At 38.9% G+C, this 26,387-nt stretch overlaps 1 protein-coding gene across 1 annotated transcript in view; it reads left to right on the plus strand.

The window, feature by feature from the left end:
* The first annotated feature begins 1,041 nt into the window (after positions 1–1,041).
* The window catches only part of LOC145468077 (uncharacterized), a 31,597-nt gene continuing 6,251 nt past the window's right edge, over positions 1,042–26,387 (plus strand). Inside the window, exons 1-25 of the mRNA XM_081451747.1 lie at positions 1,042–1,653; positions 2,395–2,417; positions 4,806–4,964; positions 6,249–6,345; positions 6,743–7,071; positions 8,023–8,198; positions 10,557–10,700; positions 11,014–11,155; positions 12,024–12,257; positions 12,697–12,785; positions 12,863–13,100; positions 14,175–14,363; positions 14,916–15,092; positions 15,391–15,627; positions 16,749–16,837; positions 17,196–17,433; positions 18,575–18,763; positions 19,213–19,389; positions 20,220–20,456; positions 21,039–21,127; positions 21,901–22,138; positions 23,042–23,230; positions 24,008–24,184; positions 24,865–25,132; positions 25,514–25,695. Of these exons, the coding sequence (XP_081307873.1) occupies positions 1,574–1,653; positions 2,395–2,417; positions 4,806–4,964; positions 6,249–6,345; positions 6,743–7,071; positions 8,023–8,198; positions 10,557–10,700; positions 11,014–11,155; positions 12,024–12,257; positions 12,697–12,785; positions 12,863–13,100; positions 14,175–14,363; positions 14,916–15,092; positions 15,391–15,627; positions 16,749–16,837; positions 17,196–17,433; positions 18,575–18,763; positions 19,213–19,389; positions 20,220–20,456; positions 21,039–21,127; positions 21,901–22,138; positions 23,042–23,230; positions 24,008–24,184; positions 24,865–25,132; positions 25,514–25,695 (4,387 nt within the window). The 5' untranslated portion in view covers positions 1,042–1,573. The remainder of the gene's footprint in view (positions 1,654–2,394; positions 2,418–4,805; positions 4,965–6,248; positions 6,346–6,742; positions 7,072–8,022; positions 8,199–10,556; positions 10,701–11,013; positions 11,156–12,023; positions 12,258–12,696; positions 12,786–12,862; positions 13,101–14,174; positions 14,364–14,915; positions 15,093–15,390; positions 15,628–16,748; positions 16,838–17,195; positions 17,434–18,574; positions 18,764–19,212; positions 19,390–20,219; positions 20,457–21,038; positions 21,128–21,900; positions 22,139–23,041; positions 23,231–24,007; positions 24,185–24,864; positions 25,133–25,513; positions 25,696–26,387) is intronic.

The raw sequence follows: 26,387 nt of genomic DNA on the forward strand, positions 1-26,387 counted from the left end.
TTAAAAACATTTTAAGTTATGTAATAAATATCTTATTAACCAAACTTGCTCAGGACCTTACTGGGTGAATATCGACCCTTGCGCTTGGCTACTAAGTTAATATACAAGTTTGTTTTCGCACAGTAAAGCTGAATAAATACTGTAAGGTAGTCAATTTTTAACTGCAAAGGTAAAAGAAAACAATATGTTGTCAAAATAAAAATTGCTGTTTTAGTGGCGTTTTAATCAACTATTAGTTGCTAGATTAAGTTGAAATCACTGATATAATATCTATCTGCTCTTCGTTGAAAATTATTTTAAATTTTTAGAGAATGTATTTTATTGCGGAAACTCTAACATCTGCCAAGTCCGTGCTTCATACATGTAGTATATATCTGATTCAATTGACGATCTTTTTTAGTTTAACTCAGGCTTTCTATACTAGTTGTAGTTTATTAAAACTCTCTGGAAGTCTTAGGCTCAATTAATGAGCTAGGTTTACAAGAAATAATTTTAAATAAATCTAACTAATCTAATAATACTAACGATTCTATCTAGAGTTGATAGAATATTTTTGTTTGTCCTCTTTTTTTCAATGGATAGCAGCAGTTGCCGATGTTTATTCTTCTGATAAAAGCTAATAACTCTTTCCCTATTGCGTTGATTGACATATGACCTTATTGGCATAGTTAGCCAAAAAATAAATTCTAAATTCCAGTTTAGTTTCAATGATCGAAATTGTAATACAGAGAAAAAGTTCATTATGTTTTTTAATGGCAATGTTGTATGAGCGATTAAGATTTTTCTGGGTTGCTTAATATTTACATGCTGACAATGAAACACTTCAATTTGAAAAATAAAGAAGTTTTAACTGAAAACGGTTCGATTTCATTAGATCTTTATGATCACAAAAGAGTACTTCGATAATTAATGAAACTAATCTGCTGAGAAGTCAAATCACTCTGTAGAATTTTAAACATGCGGTGGGAAGACTTTTTTGTGTCGAAGAATAGTCACACGTATGTATGTCATGTACATGCATATTCAATATTTCCATTTTTTCATATCACCTTATTTACTCAGTATCTTTGAAAACCAAGACTAAACAAAAACTCAATATTTACCGCGCGCTTGTCACTAAGAATGAGTTTAGTAGTTAATTTGAAATGGCGAAACTAAGTTACCAAACATCCGACAAATAAGCTGAAACAAAAGACCTCCAGCACGGCTTTGTTAAATTCAATTCGACCTTACAAGCCAGTTCACTAGGACAATTTATACAGCCGTCTCGAGCTGTGTTTGAATAAAACTGCTTTTGCAGTAGGATAGCAGTTTTATTCAAACAAATGGCGGGACAACTGTTGCGCAAAGCCAACATGCCCAAATTATTCTCCGGCCAATTTCAACATGAAATGAATAGAACAACAAACGCAATTGTTACCAAGCAAACTAAACAAACAGCCATTTTTATCGGATTTAAATCTCTTCCACATGTAATTGGTTTGCTATTTGTGTGTAACTCACCCCTAAATTAACTTCCACGCATTAGGCCCGATCGCGGTTGGACAGTCAATTCTTCTCTCTCTTCTCTCTCATGAGTTATTTCAACTCTGATGCAGTCAACATGCCCAATATTATATTAATCTTGTTTTTCTTTAGTGCGTGGAACTACTGGTAAGTACAAAATATAAGATCACGACTTTCTCTTAAAAAACAAATTTCTCTTTTAATAACAGTTTTTCACTTAACCAACGGCGCATAGCCGCTGCGAAGATAATTGCGTTCGCGTATAGAAAGTTTTATCTAAGACAAAATTATAGCTACCAAGGAGCGTTCTGTTTCAATATACAGCATTCCAAAATTATAACTTTTCGAAGAAAGAAACCTACTTGAAACACTAGAATGTTAAGGATATTCTTTAGGAGACATATTTTATGATGTTTTTAAGTTGGCACCTAGAGCACTGAACATAGTTAAGTTTTACGAAGAAAATGGATAAAGTCACATATTGTAAGGCTGCTAGCATACGTCATGAATCATGCATTGATTTTATTCGTTAAAGAAACCTATTGCTTTTAAGGTTTCACAAATTTCTTTTATACAGCGTATTTTGCATCGGTTTTCGTGTACTGTTACGAAAATTTCTCGTTTTGATACAATAGAACAGACTTCTCGGCGCTGAAATAGCTTAGTCGAGAAAAGGCGATGTATATATATCTCGTAAAATAGAGTTTATTTGATAAAATTAAATGCATGGTGGCCGAGTTCTTAATAGTTCTATTGTTCTCGCTAGTTTGAACAAAGCATAGCGCTGATTTTTTAAATACGTTTCACTGCAGGTCTTTCAGATTTGTTCGTTCCTTTTCTCGCATTGAATAATTTGAAAATTTTTCATATATTTTTTCCTTTTAACAGTTTGACAGAAGCTGGAGATGGAGGTAGGTATATTCCTGTTAACAATATTACCTTCTTTTTGTTTCGATGCTTTGCTATCCGTGTAAATGTTCATGTGGACAGTGTAAATAAAATGTCGGGCAAGATACAATCTAAACAAAGACAAATTGACAATTCTACCATATTTTCTCGTTTTCTGCTCAAACATTATTTTGTAAGATCACTGCTAACCCTTCGCTATCATGGTAAAATGGTAACTGAAATTTCGTAAAAGGCACAGATATAGATTTTCAACTGTGATTCATTTTCTTTATTGTCTTTAAAGTAATCTGAATTTTAACCTGTGCCGCACTATGTAAGGCTAAAAAATCAGGACTACTATAAGGCAACAAATTAAAGGAACTGCGTTGTGGCTTTAGAAATAGAAATAAATTTAAAATCACAATTAACCAAGGACGAAAAATGCTAAAGAGGTCATGATTCGCTAAAAACAACAAGGTATGGCTGAACTCGAAGCATTGTAATTTATGAACGACGACAAACTTGAAAAATTGAGGTAACGTTTTTCAAAATTCGCCATCTATGAACTTAAAAGGAGCTTGTCAGTCCTTAGACTATCGAGGAATAATACTGATAACACGTCGGACGTCCTGAATATGAAACTATGATACTCCCAGGAGTACAAGGACGTCTTCCACAGATGCAAAAAATAATAGAGTATCACATGAAAGTACCGCTCAATAGCTTTTATTTGAATGGTCACACACTAGAGTTTCATCCACAGACATAAAACTTAGAACCACCTTGTACAGCATAATAAAGAGTATCATATGAAAGTACTGCTCAATAGCTTTCATATGCATTGAATGGTAATATCACAGACTTGAAAGTTAGAACCAGTTTGAACAGTATAACAACGGTATCATATGGAAGTGCAGCTCAATAGTTTCATCTGAAGACCCTCTGAATGATCCCAGTCCAGGTTAACAATTAAGGTCGAAATGTACTAGTGATTGATTGATTGATTGATTGATTGATTGATTGATTCACTCATTCATTCATTCATTCATTGGTTGATTGATTGACTGATTGATTGGCACAAAATAGCAATAATCATTCAGGTTTCAGGTTTCATCTTTATAATTACCTATTGTATTGTTTTACTTTGTGATTAAAATGTTTTAGTTAGAAATCGCACCAACAGCTTCGCGTGTCTGGCAAGAAAGAAAATTGTTTCAGGCGACCAAGTGTTGCTTAGTATCACACTTAAGAAGTACTCACTGTCTAGCTTAGAGAGCCTAGGTAATTGGCACTTTTTTCCAATCTAGGTTTCACAATTAATAGCAAGGTCAAACTTATTTGACCAGGGACTAAACAATGACCTGTCTGATAAATAAATTAAGCAAATTTACAGTGAAACCTAACCTAATATAACGAACTCGCCAACCCTCTCAATTTTCATCAAAAAAGAATTGAAAACGTGCAGCTATATTTTGAAAGTGTGGGAAATACAGCATTGCTACAAGCTTTATCTACGAGAACTGGGTTTTGGCCGTACGTGTTGACCAAGATTGTGCAATGTTAATAAAATAATTATTCCGCGGAAGCGCGTAGGCAGGAGAGCATGAAGGGCAAGAGACTTAATCTCTTCTATATAGGCCTTACTCGTGGCTTCAGAAATCGCAGGAGGGTCTGGAAATAGCCAATCCTGTGATGCGAATCTTACTCACGTGGACAGCCCAAGCGGCTTCACACGTATTTTCATCCTCCACGAAAACATTCACAAAACGCGCGCGGTAACATTATTCGCGGGAGGACTGGATACCATATCTAAAAATAACGTGAAAGAGATTACCTTAATTGAGGATAAGGCCTACATCAACCTCGTTCCCAGGGTCCACCCCCAAGCCAGGGAAAAGACCCTGGGAACGAGGTTGGGCCTATATGGGATTAACTCTCTTATCCTTGATCTTCTCTTAGCGTACGATGTTAGATAGTAGATAGCATAATTATTTCATACCCATAAGTGGGGGTGGAATAATTGTCTTATTATTAAAAACAACAACGAAGCATTGATAATTCTATTTAAGAAGACGAAACTTAGAAACTTCGGGCTACTGGTCTGCTCGTTAAATAGCTCTTTGACGCTAAATAGCTCCATTTTCTATTTTACAAATATTTTGGACGTTTTTGTATCTCAAGCATGCTTAAAATATGCCAAGCATAGAGCCAAAATATTCTCAAATCAGGCAAATGACGCGATATGCATTTGATAGGCGTATCTAATAAAATAGCGAGAGTATTTCCTAAGTAGTGATGCACTCTTTTGGTTGTCCTACTCAGAAAATAGGGAAGTCTTAGTATTGCGTATAAAAAGCTGAGTTTTTTGCGTCACTAAATCTTGCGATCCTTTTTTCCATTTTTTTTCTCAGCCATGTGCAGGATGAAAACAAAAGACAACAAGTGTTGCGTGTTTCCTTTTGTTTACAAAGGAAAAACGTACGACTCATGCGTCACAGCCAGGGCTAACAGTCGTTGGTGCTCTCTATCGCCAAGCTATGACGAGGATAGAAAATATGGATACTGCAGAGGTACTCTCCTTAACCTATGCAAAATAGAGGCCATCAACCCCTCTGGTAGAATGTAACGGGCATAGCAGTCGATTTTAAATGCCATAATCCTTGACTCGATTGTTGAGAAACTTACGAGAACAGAAAACATTTTACTCAAATTGAAGGCTTAACTATTTTTTTCAGCAAACAGCTTAACATATTGCGCAGCAGGGATACATTTTCACTTTCGTTCTTGGCCTGTTCTCTCCTTGATAAAAACAACTTTTGATAATAGAGAGTGTTTTACTTAAGTTGACGTGTAAGGGAGGAACGCATAATAATAATAATAATAATAATAATAATAATAATTTAATAACTTCTAGAGCACTATTTACATTTACTGATCAACAGCGCTTTACAACTTAAAATACTACAATAAAATTCAAATTTGTAAAACTAATTACATGTATATTAATAAAATAGAATATTTATAATAATGATAATAAACTTAATTAGTAATACTAAATAAGTGTGAATATCAAGCAAGATACGCTTTAAAAGCTATACGAAATAAATAAGTTTTCAGCTTACATTTAGAAATAGCTAATGACTGAATATCACGTAATTCAGCCGGCAAACTCCTCCATAAATATGGAGCAGCAGCAGAGAAAGATCTATCACCTAAAGTGACAAACATTTTCCCTTTAGGAGGGTCTAACAATAAACTTTGATTTGATCTAAAATTATATATAGATCTAGGCATAATGGTAATTAATTCTATGATATACTTGTCGCAAATCCATAAAAAATTAAGATCTTAAAATGAACACGATGTTGTACTGCTAACCAATGAAGTTCATACAAAGCACGGGAGTAATATGCAGGTACTTTCTTAAGTTCAGCACAAGTCTAGCCGCAGCATTCTGCACACGTTGCAATTTAACTATTTGCGACTTAGGCATACTTCAATGTGTATTATCTAAAGTGAATTGGAGCGTTCTGGAAAACGTTTCAAGTGAAAAGGAGATTGTTGTCATGAGCGGGAAAGACGGGGCAGGCAGGGGGCGGACGCGGGAGTTGAAATGGGAAAATTCTCCCGCTTGTGGTATGTAACTCATTACTCATCCTTAAAGTTTGGGTCGAAAGCTGTTGAGCAAAGACATAATGGCATCTGCGTCCAATGACCATCGCGTTTATCTTTGCGTTTGAGTAAGGAAAGCTGTAGCAACGTAGTCGGACCAGCAGAGTGGTCGTGATTTTTTTCTGTATAGTACAAAGAAGGATTTAGTGAATATAACAAATGTTCGTGTGTGATGTTAACAGGAATGGAAGGTTTGATTACTGGAGATGATCAGGCATGGGTCTACGCCAATGGAAGATACCTAGGAAGGGACAATGGAAGATGGGATGTTCCTGTGAGGTAATAAAATAACTTGTATTTCTCCTCCACTCAGATAGGATGCTAGTCCATCGCAGGGTTACCCCCAGCATTAAATTCAAATTCGCCGGTACTCTTTTGAACACCTGTGTAGAGAGGCACTGTGAGAGTAAAGTGTCTTGCCCAAAAACACAACACAATGTTCCCGGCTAGGGCGTGAACCCGGACCGCTCGATCCGGAGACGAGCGCACTAACCATGAGGCCCCTGCCTCCAAAATAACTTGTGTAGGGATCTGTAATGAAGAAATGGCCACTGCTTTTGAGTCTTACTTCAGGTAAAAGTTGCATGTCCTGAGGTCTACTTCTCAATATGTTTAGTTGTGCTGACATTTCGATGCTGTTCTTCAGTCTGAAACAAATTTAAAAATTTTCTTACAGCTTCTACTTCCCTGAAAATCTTCAAGTCGTTGCCATCTATGTGAAAAACAGTGGCGGCGCTGCAGGACTCACCGCTTCGTTCGCAAACGGCATCGTTACTGACAACAAATGGAAGTGCACAACTCAAGCCATAAGAAACTGGCATACTACCGGATTTGACGACAGCAATTGGCCAGCGGCCACAATTCACGGCGGTAACAGCGGTCAGTTAAGAGTCAACAGATTGCCAACGAATGCTAAATGGATTGGTCCAAAATATCGAAATGCTGGCGGCTTCTACTGTAGGAGACACATGACTTACTTTGGAGAGAAACCATCAGTTGGTGGAAGTAAGTCGTTTTTCAACCTTATCGCAAACTGAACTCTCATATGCAAAATAATAATAATATAATAATAATAATAATAATAATAATAATAATAATGATAATAATATTTATCCAGGGAGCCCACTCGCCTTGGCGGTTTTCAGTGGGGCCCTGCAAATCATAATAAAAATTAAAAGGAAGACAAGAGATAAAAAAAATTGGTATTACAATATAAAACTAATTTTAAGATAATTTAACAATTAGATAGAGCATTATTTACGAAGTTTTAAGCTTTGCCTTAAAGAAGGACAATGATTTGCTGTTTTTATTGTCATTGTCTATATACGTTTAACCTGAAGTTAGGTACCTTAAAGGTGGCTCTAACAGTTCCCAGCACTTTCCAAGACTTAGATTTTGATAGGTCATTATAACCACTCTTTATCAGTTGATGCTACAATCATTGTATCAGAGACCTGCTCAGTCATTGTTTAACACGTCGTTTTCGTGACACAGTAGGTTACCATAGTAACAGTCCGACGCAGCTTTTGACAAAGTTTATAGAAATTCTGTAAATAGTGTTGAGTGCCTCCTTAAATTTTCAAAGCTAGAGGCACTTATTTCCGTAACATGAACCGATTAGAAGCATTTGATGGAACGCTACTCCATCGTAGGGTTGCCCCCAGCAACAAAAAAACCGCTATCCATTCACAAACTTACATTAAAAGAGGCTTTGTGAGAGAAAGGGTCTGAGGATCAGGAAAGATATAATTCTCTATCCCTACCGCGGCACCAATTTTGGTTACTCCAGTAACCTGTGAGCCCTTACAGTGATTTCTTATGCATTTGGTATCTAATCAGATCTTACAATCAACTGTTTCTTTAACGCGGCGAATGGTTAAAGCCTCGTTTGGCAGGGAAGAGTTCGACGCAAAAATAATTCAATGTTTTATTCTATTTTTCCTTTGTGCAATACAGGTTGTGACAAGCCTCTTGGTCTGCAAAGCGGTTGGGTGGAAAACAAGCAAATGAGAGCTTCATCAATTTGGAGCAGAACACATGCCGCATGGAGAGGAAGACTACACATGCCAAAGCAATACAGTTACCCTGGTGCGTGGATAGCAAAGACCAGCAATGTTTACCAATGGATTGAGGTTAGGGAGAAAGATAGTTGGTTGATAGCAGTAAATCAAAAACCGAAATCATCCCTTTTCACGCCGACCTGGGATGACTCCCTACTTGAAATCCCATTATTAGCAATGCAGACATTTTGTGACTGTGGCATCTATAAACCCTGAAATCTTCTTTCCTCTTGATTGAAAATAAATTTCCATGCGAGTTGACGTGCCGGCAGGCTGTGTGCAGCAGAGTCGGCGGTTGTCCAGTTTCACCACTTGCCAAAGCAACACCACCGAAAGTTCAATAATTGTATGTTTTTCTTCTTCTTCTTCTTCTTCTTCTTCTTCTTCTTCTTCTTCTTCTTCTTCTTCTTTCCTTTTATAAAATATTTTCAAATTCAAAGTCTATTTTTTTTTTTATTTCGAACGTAAATCTGTTGGTACATTGCTGTAGTAACTGTTCAGTCCAAGTGATTTTTCAATCATTTCCGTCGCGGGAAACCTGCAGCCTGTAGTGTTGCATTGAATGGCTTTTCTTGCGACTTGAGTGTACTTTGTCGGTTTGGTCACAGATTATTAAACTTAAATCCTACGAGCCAAAGCTGATATACTTTCAAAACTTAACAAAACTCTTAATTTCGAGACTTAGACTAATCATTTACTAGCTGGATGAGTTAATTATCTGAAGCGTAGACGTGAACCGTAGGCCGACACCTCCATATAGGAGAATGTTTACATGTAAACTTTATGCACAAGTTTGGAAATGACGTCTTGTACAACTGAAGGAAGGTTTGTGTAATTATATCGAAACAGACCCCTAAAGTACAGAATTATTTGAAAAGAAATGCGAACGTTATCTTCATGTAGTTTGCCCCAACCTTAAAAAGTAACATGACTAAAAACATTTGCTGCAAAAGTTTTAGACACGGTCTTCGGGTCTACAGATTAGCTAGGCGTGCTTTTTTCTCGGAACAGAATAATATTCAATACAACTAGAAGTATGTTAGAAATACCAAAAATAATAACCTCTTATACAACTTAGTATTGCTTTCAATTACCGTTTTACAACAGACTAACTGAATAAGCTGAAACTACACGCAAAATGTCAGTGAAAATGTGCGGATGTTCTTGAACAATTTCCCCCTTTGCGAAAGAGATAACTAACGTCTTTCTTCAATTTTGGCCAAACGTTGAATTGACATTTTTTGAAAAAATATGAAAAGCTGTAAATTTGCTGTTGTATCTGCAATCTCACAAACCATATTTTCAAATCGGGGGAGTTTGGTCGCCATGATTTCAGCGAGTCAAACACATGCCAGCAACTATGTCCCCATTTGGTTACGCTATCTCGATTGTTTATAGCTTAAAAATGAATTATTTTGGATTAAAAGTCTTATTATCTTACCTTTAAAGCTCTCATTCCTTTTTCTTGGGTTGAATTTCGCCTAAAAAGCACCAAAATCGCATCGGTTTTAAATTGTTTTGAAGACAATATGAAACCACACTTGATTTGACACTTGTGCGAGACTTGGCGCTTGTTGCCCCGCAGCCGCGTTTTTGGCGCGAAAATTTGCACTTGGCAGAGATCCGGGGGGGCTACTCCCAGAAAAATTGGGTGGAGTTGTGCGGCCCGGTTCCCAAAACCCTTACCCTTTTTATGACCAAAATCTGCGATATTCCCTAGCCTATTTATGACCTGACCAAAAAATCGAAACCCTATTTATGACCTGACCATTAAATCAAAACCCTGTTTCAGACCTGCGTTATAATTAGTTCCCTAGTTCAGACCAAAGTTAAATTACCGTAAAGATAGTTTGTGAAGGGCTTTTGTTGATTTTCTTTTCGATAATGATGAAAAAGTGGCTTCTTCTTAAAATCAGTAATCCATATTAAGGCTAGAGTGTAAAAACCATACCCTATTTATGACCAAAATGGCCAAAACCAGCTAAAATCGATACCATATTTATGACCAAAACGGCTGAAAAACCATACCCTTTGGGGCCGCACATACCTATATAGCCCATATAAGGGAGTATTCCCCCCCCCCCCCGGGAAGAGATATCGACACCTCGTGTGTTTGTAAATATTTGATTAATACACGGTTAGCAAGAATTGGCATTCTTCAATTTCCTGCGAAAAAGGTGCATTTTTCAACTCAATTCCTCTTCGTATGTAATACATTTTCATGAGTTTATTTGAGAAAAGCCAGTAGAGTTTGTGAGATAACAGGAAGGTGTTGATTGTAGCTTTTGTTTGACTACACGGTGGTTCACAATACGGAAAGCAGTGTGCAATGCGAGCCATTGACAGTAATTTATCAAAGAGGGTGCTATTGTATTTCATCAAATCAGCGCTTTTCGTTCTTAAAAATGCAGGTGTCATCTTGTTTTTAAGGTCTCATTTTACCGTCCAGTGCAAATCACCGCTTTGGCGACACAAGGGAGAGCTAATTATAAACAATGGGTTAAAAGTTACACTCTGACCTTCAGCGAAGACGGCAAAAAGTACTCTCCCTACAGCGTCGGCGGACAACAAAAGGTTTGAAGAAAATGTCTTAAATTACTAAGAAGATCTATAAGACCTGCAACAGTTTTAATTTATATCTGTCAGTTTATGTTGCGAAGCAACGTCCTGCACAGACGCTCGTTTGGCTCGTCACGTTAGGGAGGAATGCGTGACGAGTTTGGCTCGTCACGTTGAGGAGGAATGCGTGACGAGTCAAAGGTGAACAATGCAAGCTGAAAAACGCATTTAGCACGTGAATCATGACCCTTCTAGAATTCATTTTTAAAGCAAAGTGTTTTAGTTTTAGGTTTCAAGGGAAAAGATTCATGTTCTTTCACCTTTGTAGGTATTCGCCGGAAATAGAGACAAAAATTCTGTGGTTAAACATAACATTTCACCCAGCATTGAGGCTCGTTTTCTTCGCCTCCATCCCAAGACATGGCAAGGGCATATCTCAATGAGAATGGAGCTGTATGGATGTCTGAAAGGTAAGTCAGCTTTATTTTACGAAACTTGTGCCCATTTAATAGCAACAAGCAGCAATTTATGATCACCTTGAGTCTCCATATGTACTGTGCCAAGACGACTAATAATTCAGTATTTATTTCTGACATTTATGATTGTGTTCTTATCTTTTGTACTTAACCATGCTTGACGTAGACTGCTTCTAGTCAAGGAAGAAAATTGTCCTAGTGTGACCAAAATTGAATGAAAAATAATTCGTGAAAAAAATCCTTATAATTGGCTATTTTCGTATTCTCGGTATTGGACTGGAACTAGCTTGCAGTGGAGTCTGATGCCGGGGAATAAAGGAGATAAATTTGATTTGCATTGGAAAAGACTCCCCGCATTGGTCTCAGTTGCAAGCCAGTTCCAGTTCAATGTCGAGAATACGAAAATGGTCTTGGACATAACTTTAGTAACTGATTCCGTCAAAATGAGCATTCAAAATGAGCATTCAAACTGAAGCCGCAATTTCTTGAAGTTGATGTGAGATAAACTTGTTTGTCAAATGTAAATCTATGAGTAACTCAGCATGTTTCCTCAAAGGGAGTCAAAACCGCATCCTTGATGTTCACGATTTTATTTCTCTATAAACTCCTTAGTATTAATTTCGATCGTGAAGATATACCAAACACTCAAGAATTAAAAGAGTTTTACGACGTTTCCAAACATCTCGAAGCTCGTCAAAAATGCTCCGCTCCGCGTCGTATGTTCAGCTCTCTTTTCTTTGTTTGGAATGTGGTAATACATGGCCTCTGGTTTTTGATATATCAAAAACATTTACTTAATTTACTGATGATACGGCAAAAGAGTCAGCTTACTCTGCAGTTAACTGAGATGAATCCTTTGCAGTTTGCAAGGTTGACGTGGGTATATTAATGGACGAGTCTGGCAGCGTCCATAATAAAGAATTTGAGAAAGAGAAGAACTTTGTCAAGGCCTTGGCTGGTCATTTCCAGTTCGGTCCCAGTGCCGCGCAGTTTGGCGTCGTCACCTACAGCACAGGATCACAGCTGGATATCGCTCTCAATCGATACCGCGATCTTGCTTCCTTTCAACGCGGAGTCAGTGCAATACGATATCACGGTATAACAGTGTTAAAGGAACTATTTGTACTTAAAGAGGCCCACCTCTACAATTGTAACTTTGTAATTTCAACCCTTTTCTTGATAATGGCAAAAGGAGTCAAGTGCGCATTGTGTATGACCGACACTACATTAGAAAAGAAAACTAATTGATAAGGAAGTAAATGTGAGTAGTCTGTTACCAGAAACTTGATTCTATTTTGTTTCCTTCCTTATTTTTCTTCCTCGTTTTTCAACTTTAACTCTTGGATTTCTAGGTTATAATCTAATAATTTCCTGAATAACGAAAATCACCAAATAGCTATGAGATGTTATGAGATGTGACCCTAAGTTCTCCAAATCAACATTAAGAGAAAAATATGAATACTAGCAAGGAGAATTTTAACACTACGTAACTTCGATCTTTTAATTAAAAGATCTAAGTGTCTTATGGTTTGTAGGTGGGTGGACCCATACTGGAACCGCATTGAAGCTGGCTTACTCTCAACTGTTTAGTTCTGGCAAAGGTGCACGTGCAAATGTTGCCAAGGTAACACCTTCATTCTAGTGTTTGTAACTGCTTTAAATCAGATGTAATAGTTATACTTATTTCTTTTTCAACTCCAGGTATTAGTTATTATCACAGACGGAGAAAGCACAGGAGGAATGAAGACTTTGATGGACCCAATCAAGAAGCTGAAAGAATCTAGAGTGAACATCATTTCTATTGGCGTGGGTCATAAAACAAATAAACACGAATTGAACTTCATGGCTTCCTCCCCTGCTAACACGCACGTGTTCTCAGTCAATAATATGGATCAGTTAAGGGCTCTGATTGGCTCTATCACTTCATCGTCGTGTTCGAGTAAGTTTTGTTAAGACTTGTAGAGGAGTGTATTTTTATTGCTCGCTTACTTGCTTAATTGCTTGCTTGCTTGCTTGATTGATTGATTGTTGGTTGATTGATTGATTGATTGATTAATAATAATAACTGACTAATTGATTGACTGATTATTAATTTGTGTGTTTGGTTGGTTGGTTAGTTGGTCTACTCACTGACTGATTAATTAATTGATTGACCGACTGATTAATTGCAGACTGACTCACTGATTGATTGATTGATTGATTGATTGATTGATTGATTGATTGATTGATTGATTGCCAGTGACTGAATAAACCAAAAAACAAAATGGCGTCCATATGCAGGAACTGTGTCACGTGAAAAAATCCAAGAATGCCATTGGTTGAACCGTTGCGTAAACGCAGACGAACGCGGAAAAGTTGAACTGAGTTTAACTTTTTGAAAGAAGCTCGCGATCTCTACATGCGTCTACGTACGGTTAACAGTAGAAATCCACCTTAACGGTTAATTTATATTCCTTACGGTTAACAGAAACCTTAGAAATTAATAGACCAATTTCGATATATTAAAATTTAGCCTAAAACAATAGACCTCAGCTCGAGGCTCCGGGGAATAAATTAACCCCACAGACTCTGTAGTTATTCCCCGGAGCCTCGTACTGAGTTCTATTGTTTTAGGCTGAATTTTAATATATCGAAATTGGTCTATTACCATTGTTTTAAAAAGTTGAAACTTTATTTTGATTACCGTATTATGAGAATATTAAGTCTCCCAGCTTTTCAACATATAATTCATGGTAGGCCACCCATGTAGTCGCCCTGCGGTTTGCTTTTATTTACTACTGTTTGTAGTTAGCATTTCTGTGGCGAAGAGGAAGCCGGCGACCATATGTGTCCTACCATAAAGTTCTTGCCGTCTTTTCCATGTACTACCAAGCCACTAGACAAGACACAAAAAGTTCTTGACAAGTGATCTTCAGACTTTCACTTTCGCGGCTATTTTTTTTTACGGAGAACACTCTTTAGATTGCTCTACGGCTAACGGTTTAACCCATTGAGACACTCTTTTATTTCACAGCGTATAATTGCCGTTATGTGACTTGTGACTATAACCAGTGGAGTTCATGGTCAGCTTCATGCGGAGTCGCAATGAAACGTACCCGGGGATTGTCCAAGGTCAACGAACATTTCATTAAACGGCAGGGAGGCTGCTCTGGACTCAAAGTCACGTGCGACGCACAGGAGACTGAAACTAAAACGACAAACTGTGAGTTCATTTTAGCATTTTTGCCCTTATTCGAGTGGCTCGAGGTAACATAAAACAAGTTTTTCAACATCACCTTCTCATTTTCTACCCAGCAACGAACGTACTAAAACGTTGAAACTAATTCATGTTAAGCTAATAACACAGTTGATAAATACTGTACGTTGTATCAGATTAAGATAGTTGGTGGCTTAACACTTCCTGTTCCTTACTACTCCCAGCTCTCGCTCCTCTCTGTAAAATATTACTTAAAGTTACGAAGTTGTTTCTATTTCTTCTGGTTTCTGCCACCGTGGGAATCTTGCTTCCTTCCCCCTTATTCTTCTTCACCCGAGTTTACACCGTCGTTGATTCCGAGTTTCTGCCCCCAACCCCGAGAAAAAGTATATGAAAGAGGCTTACCTTAACCACTCAATTGAAAATAAGAATTCCATTGTGGCAGCTCACTGACAATAATTTCTATGAACTGGACAGCGATGAGAACGAAACTATACTCTTAGCCCTTCACACTAAAACTGAATTAATACTCGACATTTGATTGGACGCACTTGGCAGGTCCTTGTGTCAGTGTCACGTGTTCCTGGAACTCATGGGACAGTTGGTCTTCTACCTGTGGAAAAATGACACGCCAGCGTACCAGCAAGGTCACGCAATCTATCATCAATCGACCCAACTGCAATGGACTGCAGTCAACGTGTCCCAAACCGGACGTACAATCTCTCTATGTCTCTTGTAAGTAACTAACGATCTATAATGATGCCTAGGTTTATAATTATATGTTCCATGAACATGACTTTCATATCTTCCCTGCTAGTCTTCATCCAGTATCTCGAAGGTGGGATGTGATTGGTGCTTTTCGATCCTCCAGTTGCTAAAGTTAGGATTAACTATGGGCCGACCTAAGTTTATAATCTACTCCAAAACACGCTTATTTTCAAAGTATGGCAAAGAATAAGTAATCATTAAAATGTGAGAGAGCGAGTTTAGTTAAAAGCGTTTAAGCATGGCGTTTTGGTTTGATTGTTTACAGGTTGTAAGGGTGAACTGGGTATCTTAATGGACGAATCAGGTAGCATCAAAGACAAAGATTTCGAGGAAGAAAAACAATTCATCAAAGATCTGGCAAACGGCTTCACTAACTTTGGTCCGAACGGGATGCAGATGGCAGTAATATCTTACAGCACCAATGCTAATCTTGATATCAAGCTCAATCAGTATTCTAACAAGATGCAGTTCATAAACGCTGTACGAAAAATCAGACAGTTTAGTAAGTGGGTTGTTTGTAGTTGCCCCCTTTAAAGAGAAAGTCCATCTTAGCCGCTGCCATACTGTACTCGATTCACAGGTAGACTAGTCCCACCCCCGAAGAATTACTCCCATATAAAAACGACGGGGTTACTCATCGGAAGTTTTGAAAAGAAACCCTGAGAGGTACCAGTATGTAGTCTCCTTCGCAGACGTTATTAGGGTCGTCACGCAACGCTCCTCCCCACTAACGGGCGTTAGTGGGGAGGAGCGTTGCGTGACGACCCTAATAACGGCTGCGAAGGAGACTAACCAGTATGCTGTTTTGTCGGTGTGGCTTGAAGATTTTTCACCCCTAAGAGGTACCAATTCTAAAACAACACATAATCTCCTGTCATATTTTCTTCGGCTCAATACTCTAAAAAGTAACTCAGAAGTTCCCGCTGTGGACCTTTTGAGGCTGAACACCGTAAGAGGTACCAAAACCAACTTTTTTAGCCCCTAAGAGGTACGACGAGCACCCTCTATAAGGGAGTCGTCTCTGGGCTCCCACCACGCTTCTGTATAACTAAGATGGTGGTTAGCTTCAACGTTTGGGAAGGCGCGGTGGCCTCATGGTTAGTGCGCTCGTCTCCGGATCGAGCGGTCCGGGTTCGAGCCCTGGCTGGGGACATTGTGTTGTGTTCTTGGGCAAGACACTTTACTCTCACAGTGCCTCTCTCTCCACCCAGGTGTATAAATGGGTACCGGCGAACTTAATGCTGGGGGTAACCCTGCGATGGACTAGCATCCCATCCAGGGGGGAGTAGAAATACTCCTAGTCACTTCATGCTACAGAAACCGGGATAAGCTACGGTCTGATGGGCCACTTGGCTCGTATGCAGACTTTACCTTTACCTAGCTTCAACGTTAAGAGATGAATATAATGAGCCAGATTGGTCAGCGGGGCTGGTGATCTTGCAAGAAACAGATAAAGAAATCTTTTCACGAAACATTTTCTGATAGAAGTATTTGAAGCCCATTCATTAATCTCTCGCCATAAACCACCAAGCAATTTGAGATCCAACTAAAGTAAAAACAAAGGTTTAAACCAAAACTCAAATTAATCTTGAGGTATGAGGTCGGTTTGTTATTTTTCAACAGAGGGTTGGACTTACACCAATAAAGGTCTAATCGCCGCCAAGAATCAACTTTTCCAAAAAGCAAATGGAGCTCGACCTGGTGTTTCAAAGGTTTGTTACATAAAAGAACAGAAAATTATATCTAAGGCCACATGTATGTTCACACTTGGTGCCCTAGCACGGTGCCGAGTATGAATTTCGCTGGGAACTAATGTGAACACACCTTTTTTCTAAGTCCAGAATTCAGGCACAGTGCCCATGCCCGGATACAAGGTATCGACCTTGTACTAAATGGTACTTGGGTACTTAGAGTACCCAGTGTCTGAACGTAACACTACGCAAACGCAACCTAAACACAACCTGAACGCAACCTGAAGGCAACCTTGCGCGCGAAAAAATGTTCAGTAAAATCGTCACGCTAGTATTTGTAAAGTCAATGTTTAATTACTAATTTTTTTCCCCACCTCAGATTCTTGTCGTGTTAACGGATGGAGTTAGCACAGGAGGAGAAAAATCGCTTCGCGATCCTCTCGAGAACCTAAAACAAAGTTACGTCAATATATTCGCCATTGGAATCGGTAGAAATATCAACAAACGAGAGCTGGAGATGATGGCCACAGCACCTGTCAAAGAGCACGTGTTCTATGTAGCTACTATGCAGGAGCTGCAAACTCTGTTGACAAATATCGGCGAATCAGCTTGCAAGAGTAAGTGAATGCCGGACATACTCCCCCTTTGTATGGGTTATATAGGTATGTGCGGCCCCAAATTGTGTGGTTTTGCGGCCGTTTTGGTCATAAACAGGGTATGGTTTTTCCACTCTAGTATTGGATTGGGTATGTTTCTTAGAAAAAATTATCGATAAGACCATCAACAAAAGCCCTTCATAAAAGTAAGAGCAACTGTGCCAGCCGCAACGGTCATAAATAGGGTATCGAATTTTTGGTCAGGTCATAAATAGGGTAGGGAAAATCACAGATTTTGGTCATAAATAGGGTAAGGGTTTTGGGAAGCGGGCCGTACACCCCACCCAATTTTTCGGGAAGCACCTCTGGGAAGTGCATATTGTAGTTGCATCCTCAGTAGGAAGGGGGTACATCAATTTTTACATGACCAGAGAAAAGTGAAGTTGACTTGGAAAAATAGATTTAAGCTTCGGTCTGGTGCATTCTAAAGACCTCTGGACACTTGGGATGAGTCATATTGTTTTTAGAGCAATGACAGGTTTAGTGTAAGCGTTTCTTACACTGATGTAGTCATCTATATTAAAGAAATGCAAACTTAAATGATCGTTGGTGTGGTGCACGATAGAGGTGTGGAGAACTCAGAACCATGGGAATATATAACAACAGCTAACCAAATTTTGAAGAGTGCGTGATGGCTCAATGTTCTTTAATAAGGATTTTATTGGATGCTCGTCAATAATTTGCGAAAGTGTGTGTGCACCGGAATTCACTAAGTCTAACTTTTAAAGATCCATAATGCGGTTTTCAGATAAAAGCAAAAAGGCGATTTTTTCTTCAGTTGACTCAAGGTTATATACCTTTAGAGGTGTCTCGCGTCCAAGCGATTTAGCGCGCCTCTTTTTAAACTGTAGGTACCTAAACCCCCATATCAAATTAAAGCTTATAGAGCTGGCTATCAAACTATACCAAGAATTTGAAAATAAAATGAATCGTATCGTCGTATTTTATACCTTTTTGCTCTAAAGATATACGGTAACCTGAAAAGACTGAATTAGTTGTTATTTATTGAGTGTGACATACCTGTTTTACTCTTGAATTGGTGTATTTCGTAAGACGTTATTCAAAATTTCTTTAATAAAAGTAATATCTTCTTCTTTTACAGAATACAAGTGTAGATACGTCACATGTGATTACAGCGTGTGGTCCTCGTGGTCGACCTCGTGCGGTACTGGTATGAAGAGGAAGAGAACGCTGACCAAACAGAACGTGCACACCATAGAACAACAGGGGGGATGTTCGGGTCTTACGACAACATGTCAAAAGGAAAAAGTGGAAACTAAAAATTCGCTGTGTGAGTATTGCAAGAGGGACCCTTCTTGGTAAAAGCACAAAGTTACTATAATTTAAGAGGGGGTAGGAAACCTATTTTGCGATTTTCGCCAATTCTGTTGTGTGAGGTATGATTGCAACTTGAATATGACAAAAAGACAAAGTGATGTTCTCAGCTAAATGATAAACATAAATTATTTCTGAATTGGTTGCGAGTGGGTCGTCGTGAAAGGAATTTAACCGTAGTTTATGATTTAACTCAGTACAGCTTGTTTACTCTTCCACATATTTAACCAAGATTCGCACTCCTTCTTCATTCCGTTTTCCAGTTGCCCTTTAAACCGTTGTTTGGCTTGTTTGGGACTTCTATTTCAAATGAATTCGTTACTTTATGTGTAAAATAATTTCTGCAATAGTGTGACCTAGCTAGCCACCCTAAATTAAGGAATATTGCATTGCGTTATTCATCAGGTCCATGCAAGTACGTGACATGTTCCTGGAACTCTTGGGCAGGATGGTCTGGAACATGTGGTCAGATGACTCGACAGCGCACGAGTAAAGTAACGCAACACGTTGTCAACAGACCAAAATGTAACGGCCTTCAGACAACCTGCCCTGCTCCACAGACGGAGTCGACTTTTATATCATGTGAGTTCTGCGTTTTCGTTGGCATTACATGGCATGCTATTCCGACACAGATGACATGCGTACATACTATGGTTGCCCACAGAGACATGTATCATTGTTGGATTGAAAATCGCTTCTTCCTAGCTCCATTTAGGTACCTCAGCTACAAAACTCAACGTCCTTAACCAAAACTATATTTCTTAACACTGGCTCTTTGACATCAGATTCAACTGAACTGAGTTGGTTATTTACGACCAACGTTTCCCCTCTAATCACTTACCACTTAACATCCAATTAATCTAGATCACGTGATTTTTTCTAAGAAGTCCTCTTTTCCCCATTATATAATATTGCAGTCTTACTTCCATTAATGGGCAGGTACCCTTAGAAGTAGAATCGGGTCCATTTAATTATGGAAGGTTTTGTTTGAGTTTTTGGTAGATGGTTTTCTCTAACTAGTTTTACCTAAGAAATCCTTGCACATTGTTATTCCTGGTTATAACGTAAGTAATCTTTACCCTCTTAAGTCTTTACTCAAAGCTTTCTGCACACTGAACAAACTACAATCCTGGTCAAAAGTCTTGGGACACTTTGCACTTTTGCCAGCATATGGTCTTTCTGTCTTCTTTCCCCTCCCCACCCCCAAAGCAACGTTGATGTTGATTCATCCATAGCAGACCCACTATTCCAACATTACTTTGGGAAGAAGGGAGGAGGGGGCACCTCAAAATAATGCCTCAACAGTTAGCATTTTGTGAAGTATCCCAAGAACGTTTGGCCATGATTGTAGAATTTACGGTATAAATCGATCTTAGTAACCTTACACGTTCCTGAAACTTTCTGATTTTCAGGTTGTAAAGTTGAACTCGGAGTAATCATGGATGAGTCTGGCAGTATAGATAGCGATGACTTTGATCGAGAAAAGAATTTCGTCGCGGCCCTTGCAGATGGCTTTTCTAACTTTGGCCCCAACGGAGTTCAAATGGCGGTGATTACATACGCCACTGCCGCTGACCTTGACATCAAACTGAGTGAGCATTCCACCAAGTCTTCTTTCATGGCCGCTGTTAAGAAGATCAGGCAAAGAGGTAAGTGTAAAACTATTCCAAAATACTTCTTTTTCTTGAAAGACGTTCGTTTGTTTGTGCTACTGGCTATACTCAGAAAGGATAAAGAAAACTGGTCATGTGCTTCCAGCAGTGTTGCACCCGTTACATTTTGACGGACGTTCGAAGGTCAAGTGTTTCGAATCCTATTGCTAAAACTCGAAACGTTCTTCCACATTTCTTTGGTCAATTACCATTGAATAAATTCCTCATTTCTCTGTCATGCTTGAGTAAGGTAAAGTCTACATACGAGCCCATTGGCCCATCAGGCCGATGTTTATCTCCGGTTTCCGTGGCACGAAGCGACAAGGACTATTTCTACTCCCCCTGGATCAGAGATGCTACTAAGTCCATCGCAGGGCTACTCCCAGCATTAAATTCGTCCGTACCCATTTATATACCTGGGCGGAGAGAGGCACTGTGCGCGTAGTGTCTTGCCCAAGAACAGGACACAGTGACCTCGAAACTAAACACTTCCCTCCAAACTGTGTGAAAATAACAGTTTGCAATTAGTCTTATAGGTTAAAACTATTTTTCTAACTAATATTTTCTTTGATTTTTAAGGTGGATGGACTTATACCGGTAGAGCTCTTAAGCTCGCTAAGACAGGACTATTCCAGACATCAAATGGAGCCAGACCAGGGGTAACAAAGGTGAGCACTAGATGAAAGACGTGTTCAGCATTGAAACTATAGGGAAAGTTCCTTCAGCACTCAGTCCGTACAAATTCCTAACTAACCATAGCGCACTATGGAGATATATAGAAGAAACCAGGGAGAGAGGATTGACTTCCACCGTGTTTACGGATTAGTTTTGTTAAGGATCTAATGCTTAAAGTAACTTAAATAGGTTGAGCTGAATCTTAAAAGCAAAGCTACAGAGTTGAAAGTGAGGCTTGAACCGCACGCGCTAAAGCCATTTTCAGATTTACTAAAAGGCCAAACTGACGACCACAAAATAATGGCTAATTAAAGAAGAAAATCGCCGATGAAGTTAGAAGTAATCAAAGACGAACCAAGATGGTTAAGGCTGGGGAGGATTAAAAACGATTGCATATTTCATATATCTGAATTTATCAAGTGTAAACAAAGTAACTCATGACCGTGACGGTGTTTGGATATCTGATCTTAATTAGTATAGATTTTTACGATTTTATTTCTAAGTTTTCTCCTTAGTTTTGATTTCGAATGAGAAGATATATCAAACTTTCAAGACAGTGTTTGACTACATTTCCAAACATCTCGAAACTCTCTTCTCGGTGTTTGGAAATGTGATCAAACGCGGTCTTTCGTCTTTGATATATTACCCCAAAGACCATCTTCATGACTTGAGTGTTTACCAACATTGTTCTTATCATTTGTTTGTTTTAAACATGCATTAACACACCAGTAATAACTACTAATACCCTACCCTTCAATATTTACAGATGTTACTCATCGTAACAGACGGAGCCAGCACTGGTGGTATTAATTCTTTGCGCACTCCAGTATCAGATCTCAGAGCCATGAGCGTGAATATATTTTCGGTAGGAGTTGGGAGAAATCTCATTCGGGCAGAGCTGGAATTCATGGCTTCAGAACCTAAAGATTCTCACTTATTCTTTGTCCGTAACATGGCAGAGTTACCAAAACTGCTGCACACTCTGGGAAATTCTTCTTGTCAAGGTAAGAATTAACAAGACTTGTTACTAAACGACTTAGTGAGATGGCTAATGATACTATAAAACACCCAATAAGAATGTATTATGGCCGGCCATGAAAAGTTTCTACTGCTTTGCAAGCCTCATATGACCTCTTATTGATCAAGTTTGCTTGGGACCTTATTGGCAAAGCACCGAACTCGATCTTTTTGCACGGACTTCGTATTTCGCTTTAGTATAGGCTCCGTTGAGTGCAAAACCCAAACAACAGAGTTTGCCCAGCAGGCTTGATAAAATAGGGCAGACTTTCGACTAGGACGATAATTCTCCAGCTTAGTGAATAGATACAATTTCTTCATAGAAAGGCCGACATTGTACATTTGGCTGTATCTGGATAAAAATACAAACGTCAATTCAGTATGTTAGTAAGACTGAGGTATCAACAAACTCCATTCGGGATTATTTAATAGAAACAACATAACCTATCTTTTTCACCTCACCACTTCATAACTTAGGCCTAGCTATCAGTTCCAGGTAAAAAGTACGAGCAGAACTCAGTTTGTGACAGGTTTTAGTTAAAAACGAGCCCGTACAGCAGTCTTACTAAAACACACTGCGCACAAACGAATTCTACTTGTGTGGTTTTCAGATCTTTGAATCTCTTCTTTCGGCTCTAGCCTGAATTTAACCCGTCTCCGTGAGTGTGTGACTCGAAGAGATGGCTGAATTTTAGGCCAATTTTTTTTTTGTTCAAGAACCGGATTTATTTTGAAGGTTTTTCAGTTTAGTTAAAACGAGGAACGACCATTTTGATTGGTAACGGCAATATGCATTTTACAAAACTCAGGAAACAAATAAAAATAAACTAATCTCGACAGTCTCGAATTTGACTGATTAATACCATTTGTCTCGTTGTGTTTCTTTTAAGCTTTCAAATGTAAGTACGTGACATGTGACTACAGTGTGTGGTCCTCGTGGTCCAGCTCGTGCGGTACTGGCATGAAGAGAAAGAGAACGCTGACCAAAGAGAACGAGCACGTCATAGAACAGCAGGGTGGCTGTTCAGGCCTGAAGACGTCATGTGACAAGGAAGAATTGGAAACTAAAGATATGGATTGTAAGTACAATTCAAAAATAGAGGCAAAACTAGTTCGATCTGAAGTTCTCAAACTTATTAATAATTCATCAAGTTAAAACAAAGAAAATTACAACGTGAAGGAGGTTTAGATACCTGATCTTAATAAGTTTAGATTTTGACGACTTTACTTCTCCGTGTACTCCTTAGTTTGTGTTTCGATTGAGAAGATGTACCAAACACTCGAGACAGTGTTTCATTGGCTATCCAAACACCTCGGATTTTGTCAAAATTACTCCGCCGCCCGGCGTAGTTTCAACTCTCTTCTCAGTGTTTGGATAACGCGATGAAACACTGTCTCTCGTTTTTGTTATATTACTTCAAGTGTCATGCACTATCTTTAATTTTCGACGCGTTTAATTTACCTCCAGCCGATGACTCTTGTGTAAAAGTTCTATACTTACAAGGTTTAACTACGGGTTCTCTCTACTTACTTTCAAAAATTGGAAAGTTGAAAAAGCACGAAAAAGCATAGGAGTTACTAGAAGCTTTGGTCAGCAGCTGATCTGGTAATTTCTAGTGATAATGATAATGATAATGATAATGACAATGATAATGATAATGATAACGATAATAACAATAATGGCGCTTTACAATTCTTGTGATTAAGATTAAAACTAATTCTAATTAAAATTACAAAATCATTTAAGGAAAGACTATAATAATATAAAATAAAGACCTAGTCCGATACCAGAAACTGCCATTGTAAGTGACACAGTACACACTAAGACTAAGTGGCATCGATTTTACCATCTCTAGGTCAATGCAAATACGTCACGTGCTCGTGGAATGATTGGAGCTCATGGTCGGCCACGTGCGGAACCAGTTCCAGGCAAAGAACGAGCAAAGCAACAGAACACGTTATTAATAAACCATCTTGCACTGGACTTCAGACGTCATGTCCGAAACCTCAACTTGACAAGAGAACAACTAATTGTAAGTAAGATTACTGGACAGGTTTTTTCTCAGCCGTAGTCCCGTGAAGATTCTTATTCTGGTACACTATTGCCTCACACTCGGCTATCGCCTCCTGTGCTACTTTTTTGTTCTTACCAGATTTTCACGTGATGTGTGATCTTTTACTAAACAGACGCACGGCAACATGGAATCTACTTGTTTTATTTGACAAAGAAACAAAAAAGAATGTAAAAGACGTCATCTATGCGTCTGTCCTCCAATAGATCATAAGTCAGAACATCAAAATGCCAGAATAATTCAACTCATTATTTAAGAAATAGAAAAGATGTACCGTGTTTCTATCGAGTTTTAGTATAAATCTATTAGCGTTCTATCACGAATGCCGTTCTCTGATTTGCTGTGTTACTCACTATCTATTCTGTGATAGGTAGTGAGTGGCGTAGCAGTGTGCGGTTTTTACCAAAATGACGGCCGCTTCTTGGCGTTTCGAAGTGTCTGTGAAGAGGATTTAGATAAAGTATTGAACGACTAATAGATTTATACTAAAACAATTAAATTATTCGCTCTCGATAACAATGCGTGATAGAAATCTCGAGCTCAAAATCTAATTGTTTAATAGAAACACGATTTTTAACCAATCAGCGCGCGTATTTTCTTAGGGCTATTTTCTAAATAATTATAATTCATCGACCTGTAAGGTCCTTGCAAGAGTGTCAAGTGTACTTGGAAGCCATGGACGGACTGGTCAGCGACGTGCGGGTTGGTTGAGAGAACACGGTCTATCCAGACCACTCAAATTGTAGTACAGCAACCGGATTGTTCTGGTCTGCCACAGACCTGTACGCAACCACCGGAAAAGGAACAAAGGAATAAAATGTGTACATGTCAGACAGTACAATGCGAGTGGAGTGATTGGAGTGAGTGGTCAGCTACTTGTGGCAACGCCAAGCGAACCAGAACTATACAGTGAGTAAAACGTAGTCCTTTATCTTTTCTCTTTTCTTTAGGGGTGGGGAAAGAGGGGGAGGGAAGTCGCCCTTAAAGCGGAGGCACTTGAACCATGAAGACTGGACATTCTTTAGACACTTTTTTCGTGGCTATCGAATGAGGGAACTCCATATGAGCGAACGTAGTTAGCGTTTTCACATTGTAGAAACGCTCATCTTCTACATCTTAGACTTGTCAAGTGTTCATGGTTCGAGTTGTATCATATCCTTAATGCAAGTCTGGTTTCTGAAGCATGCATCAGCTAGGAGTATACAGTTTATCCTTGAAAGGATATTTGTTTATTACATATAACCCTTAACATTTCAACACTTTTTTACTATCGTTATTTTAATTTCTCAGAACAACACAGATAACGGTTCAAAAAGAGAATTGTGATGGATTACCGCAGTCCTGTCCTCAGCCTCCAGAAACTGAACAGAGAACAAAGGACTGCGCATGTCGCACTGTTAGCTGCAGATGGGAAGAATGGTCATCGTGGTCAACAAGTTGTGGTGTTGGAACGCGCACACGTGATATCCTAGGTAATCGAGAGGTTAAGCATGACGTTTACGGCGAACGGCGAACGGCGAACGGCGAACGGCGAACGGCGAACGGCGAACGGCGAACGGCGAACGGCGAACGGCGAACGGCGAACGGCGAACGGCGAACGGCGAACGGCGAACGGCAAACGGCAAAAATGAAACTTTTGCCGTCTGTCTTCACCTGTTTGTACAGTAGAGTGAAAATATTTGTATTTGTGGTGAAAAGTAGGAGACATTTTTCTATTTTTGTGTGATTTATTTAGGGATTGAAAGAAAAGAATAAAAATTCCGAGGTTATCTTTGCCGTTTGCCGTCTGCCGTTAACGTCGTGCTTAAACTCTCTAATATCTGAAAAATAACCTCCACGCTATATACGAGCTTTCATTAGCAGGAAGCCCGATACTGCGTCTTTAACGGAGTTTAAAAGCAGAGAAGCGTGTGTATAAGAGAAAGAACTTGCAAACAGTTTGTCAGTGTTTTCATTGTGGTTTCACAGGTTGACGAAAGTTTCAATTACTCGAAAAAGCCGAAGAAACGTTTACCTTTAGTAACAAGAAAATGCTTTCTGTCTCTATCTAAATTAGCGCTTTCTGTCTTAATCAAATAATCAACATTAAGAGGCCTAATCAAATGAATTTCTCACAATTGAGAGTTGTAAGCTTCAAGGAGGAACAGAAACACTGGGTGCTGAA

Source organism: Orbicella franksi, chromosome 14 (genome assembly GCF_964199315.1).
Source record: "Orbicella franksi chromosome 14, jaOrbFran1.1, whole genome shotgun sequence".
Lineage (NCBI taxonomy): Eukaryota > Metazoa > Cnidaria > Anthozoa > Scleractinia > Merulinidae > Orbicella > Orbicella franksi.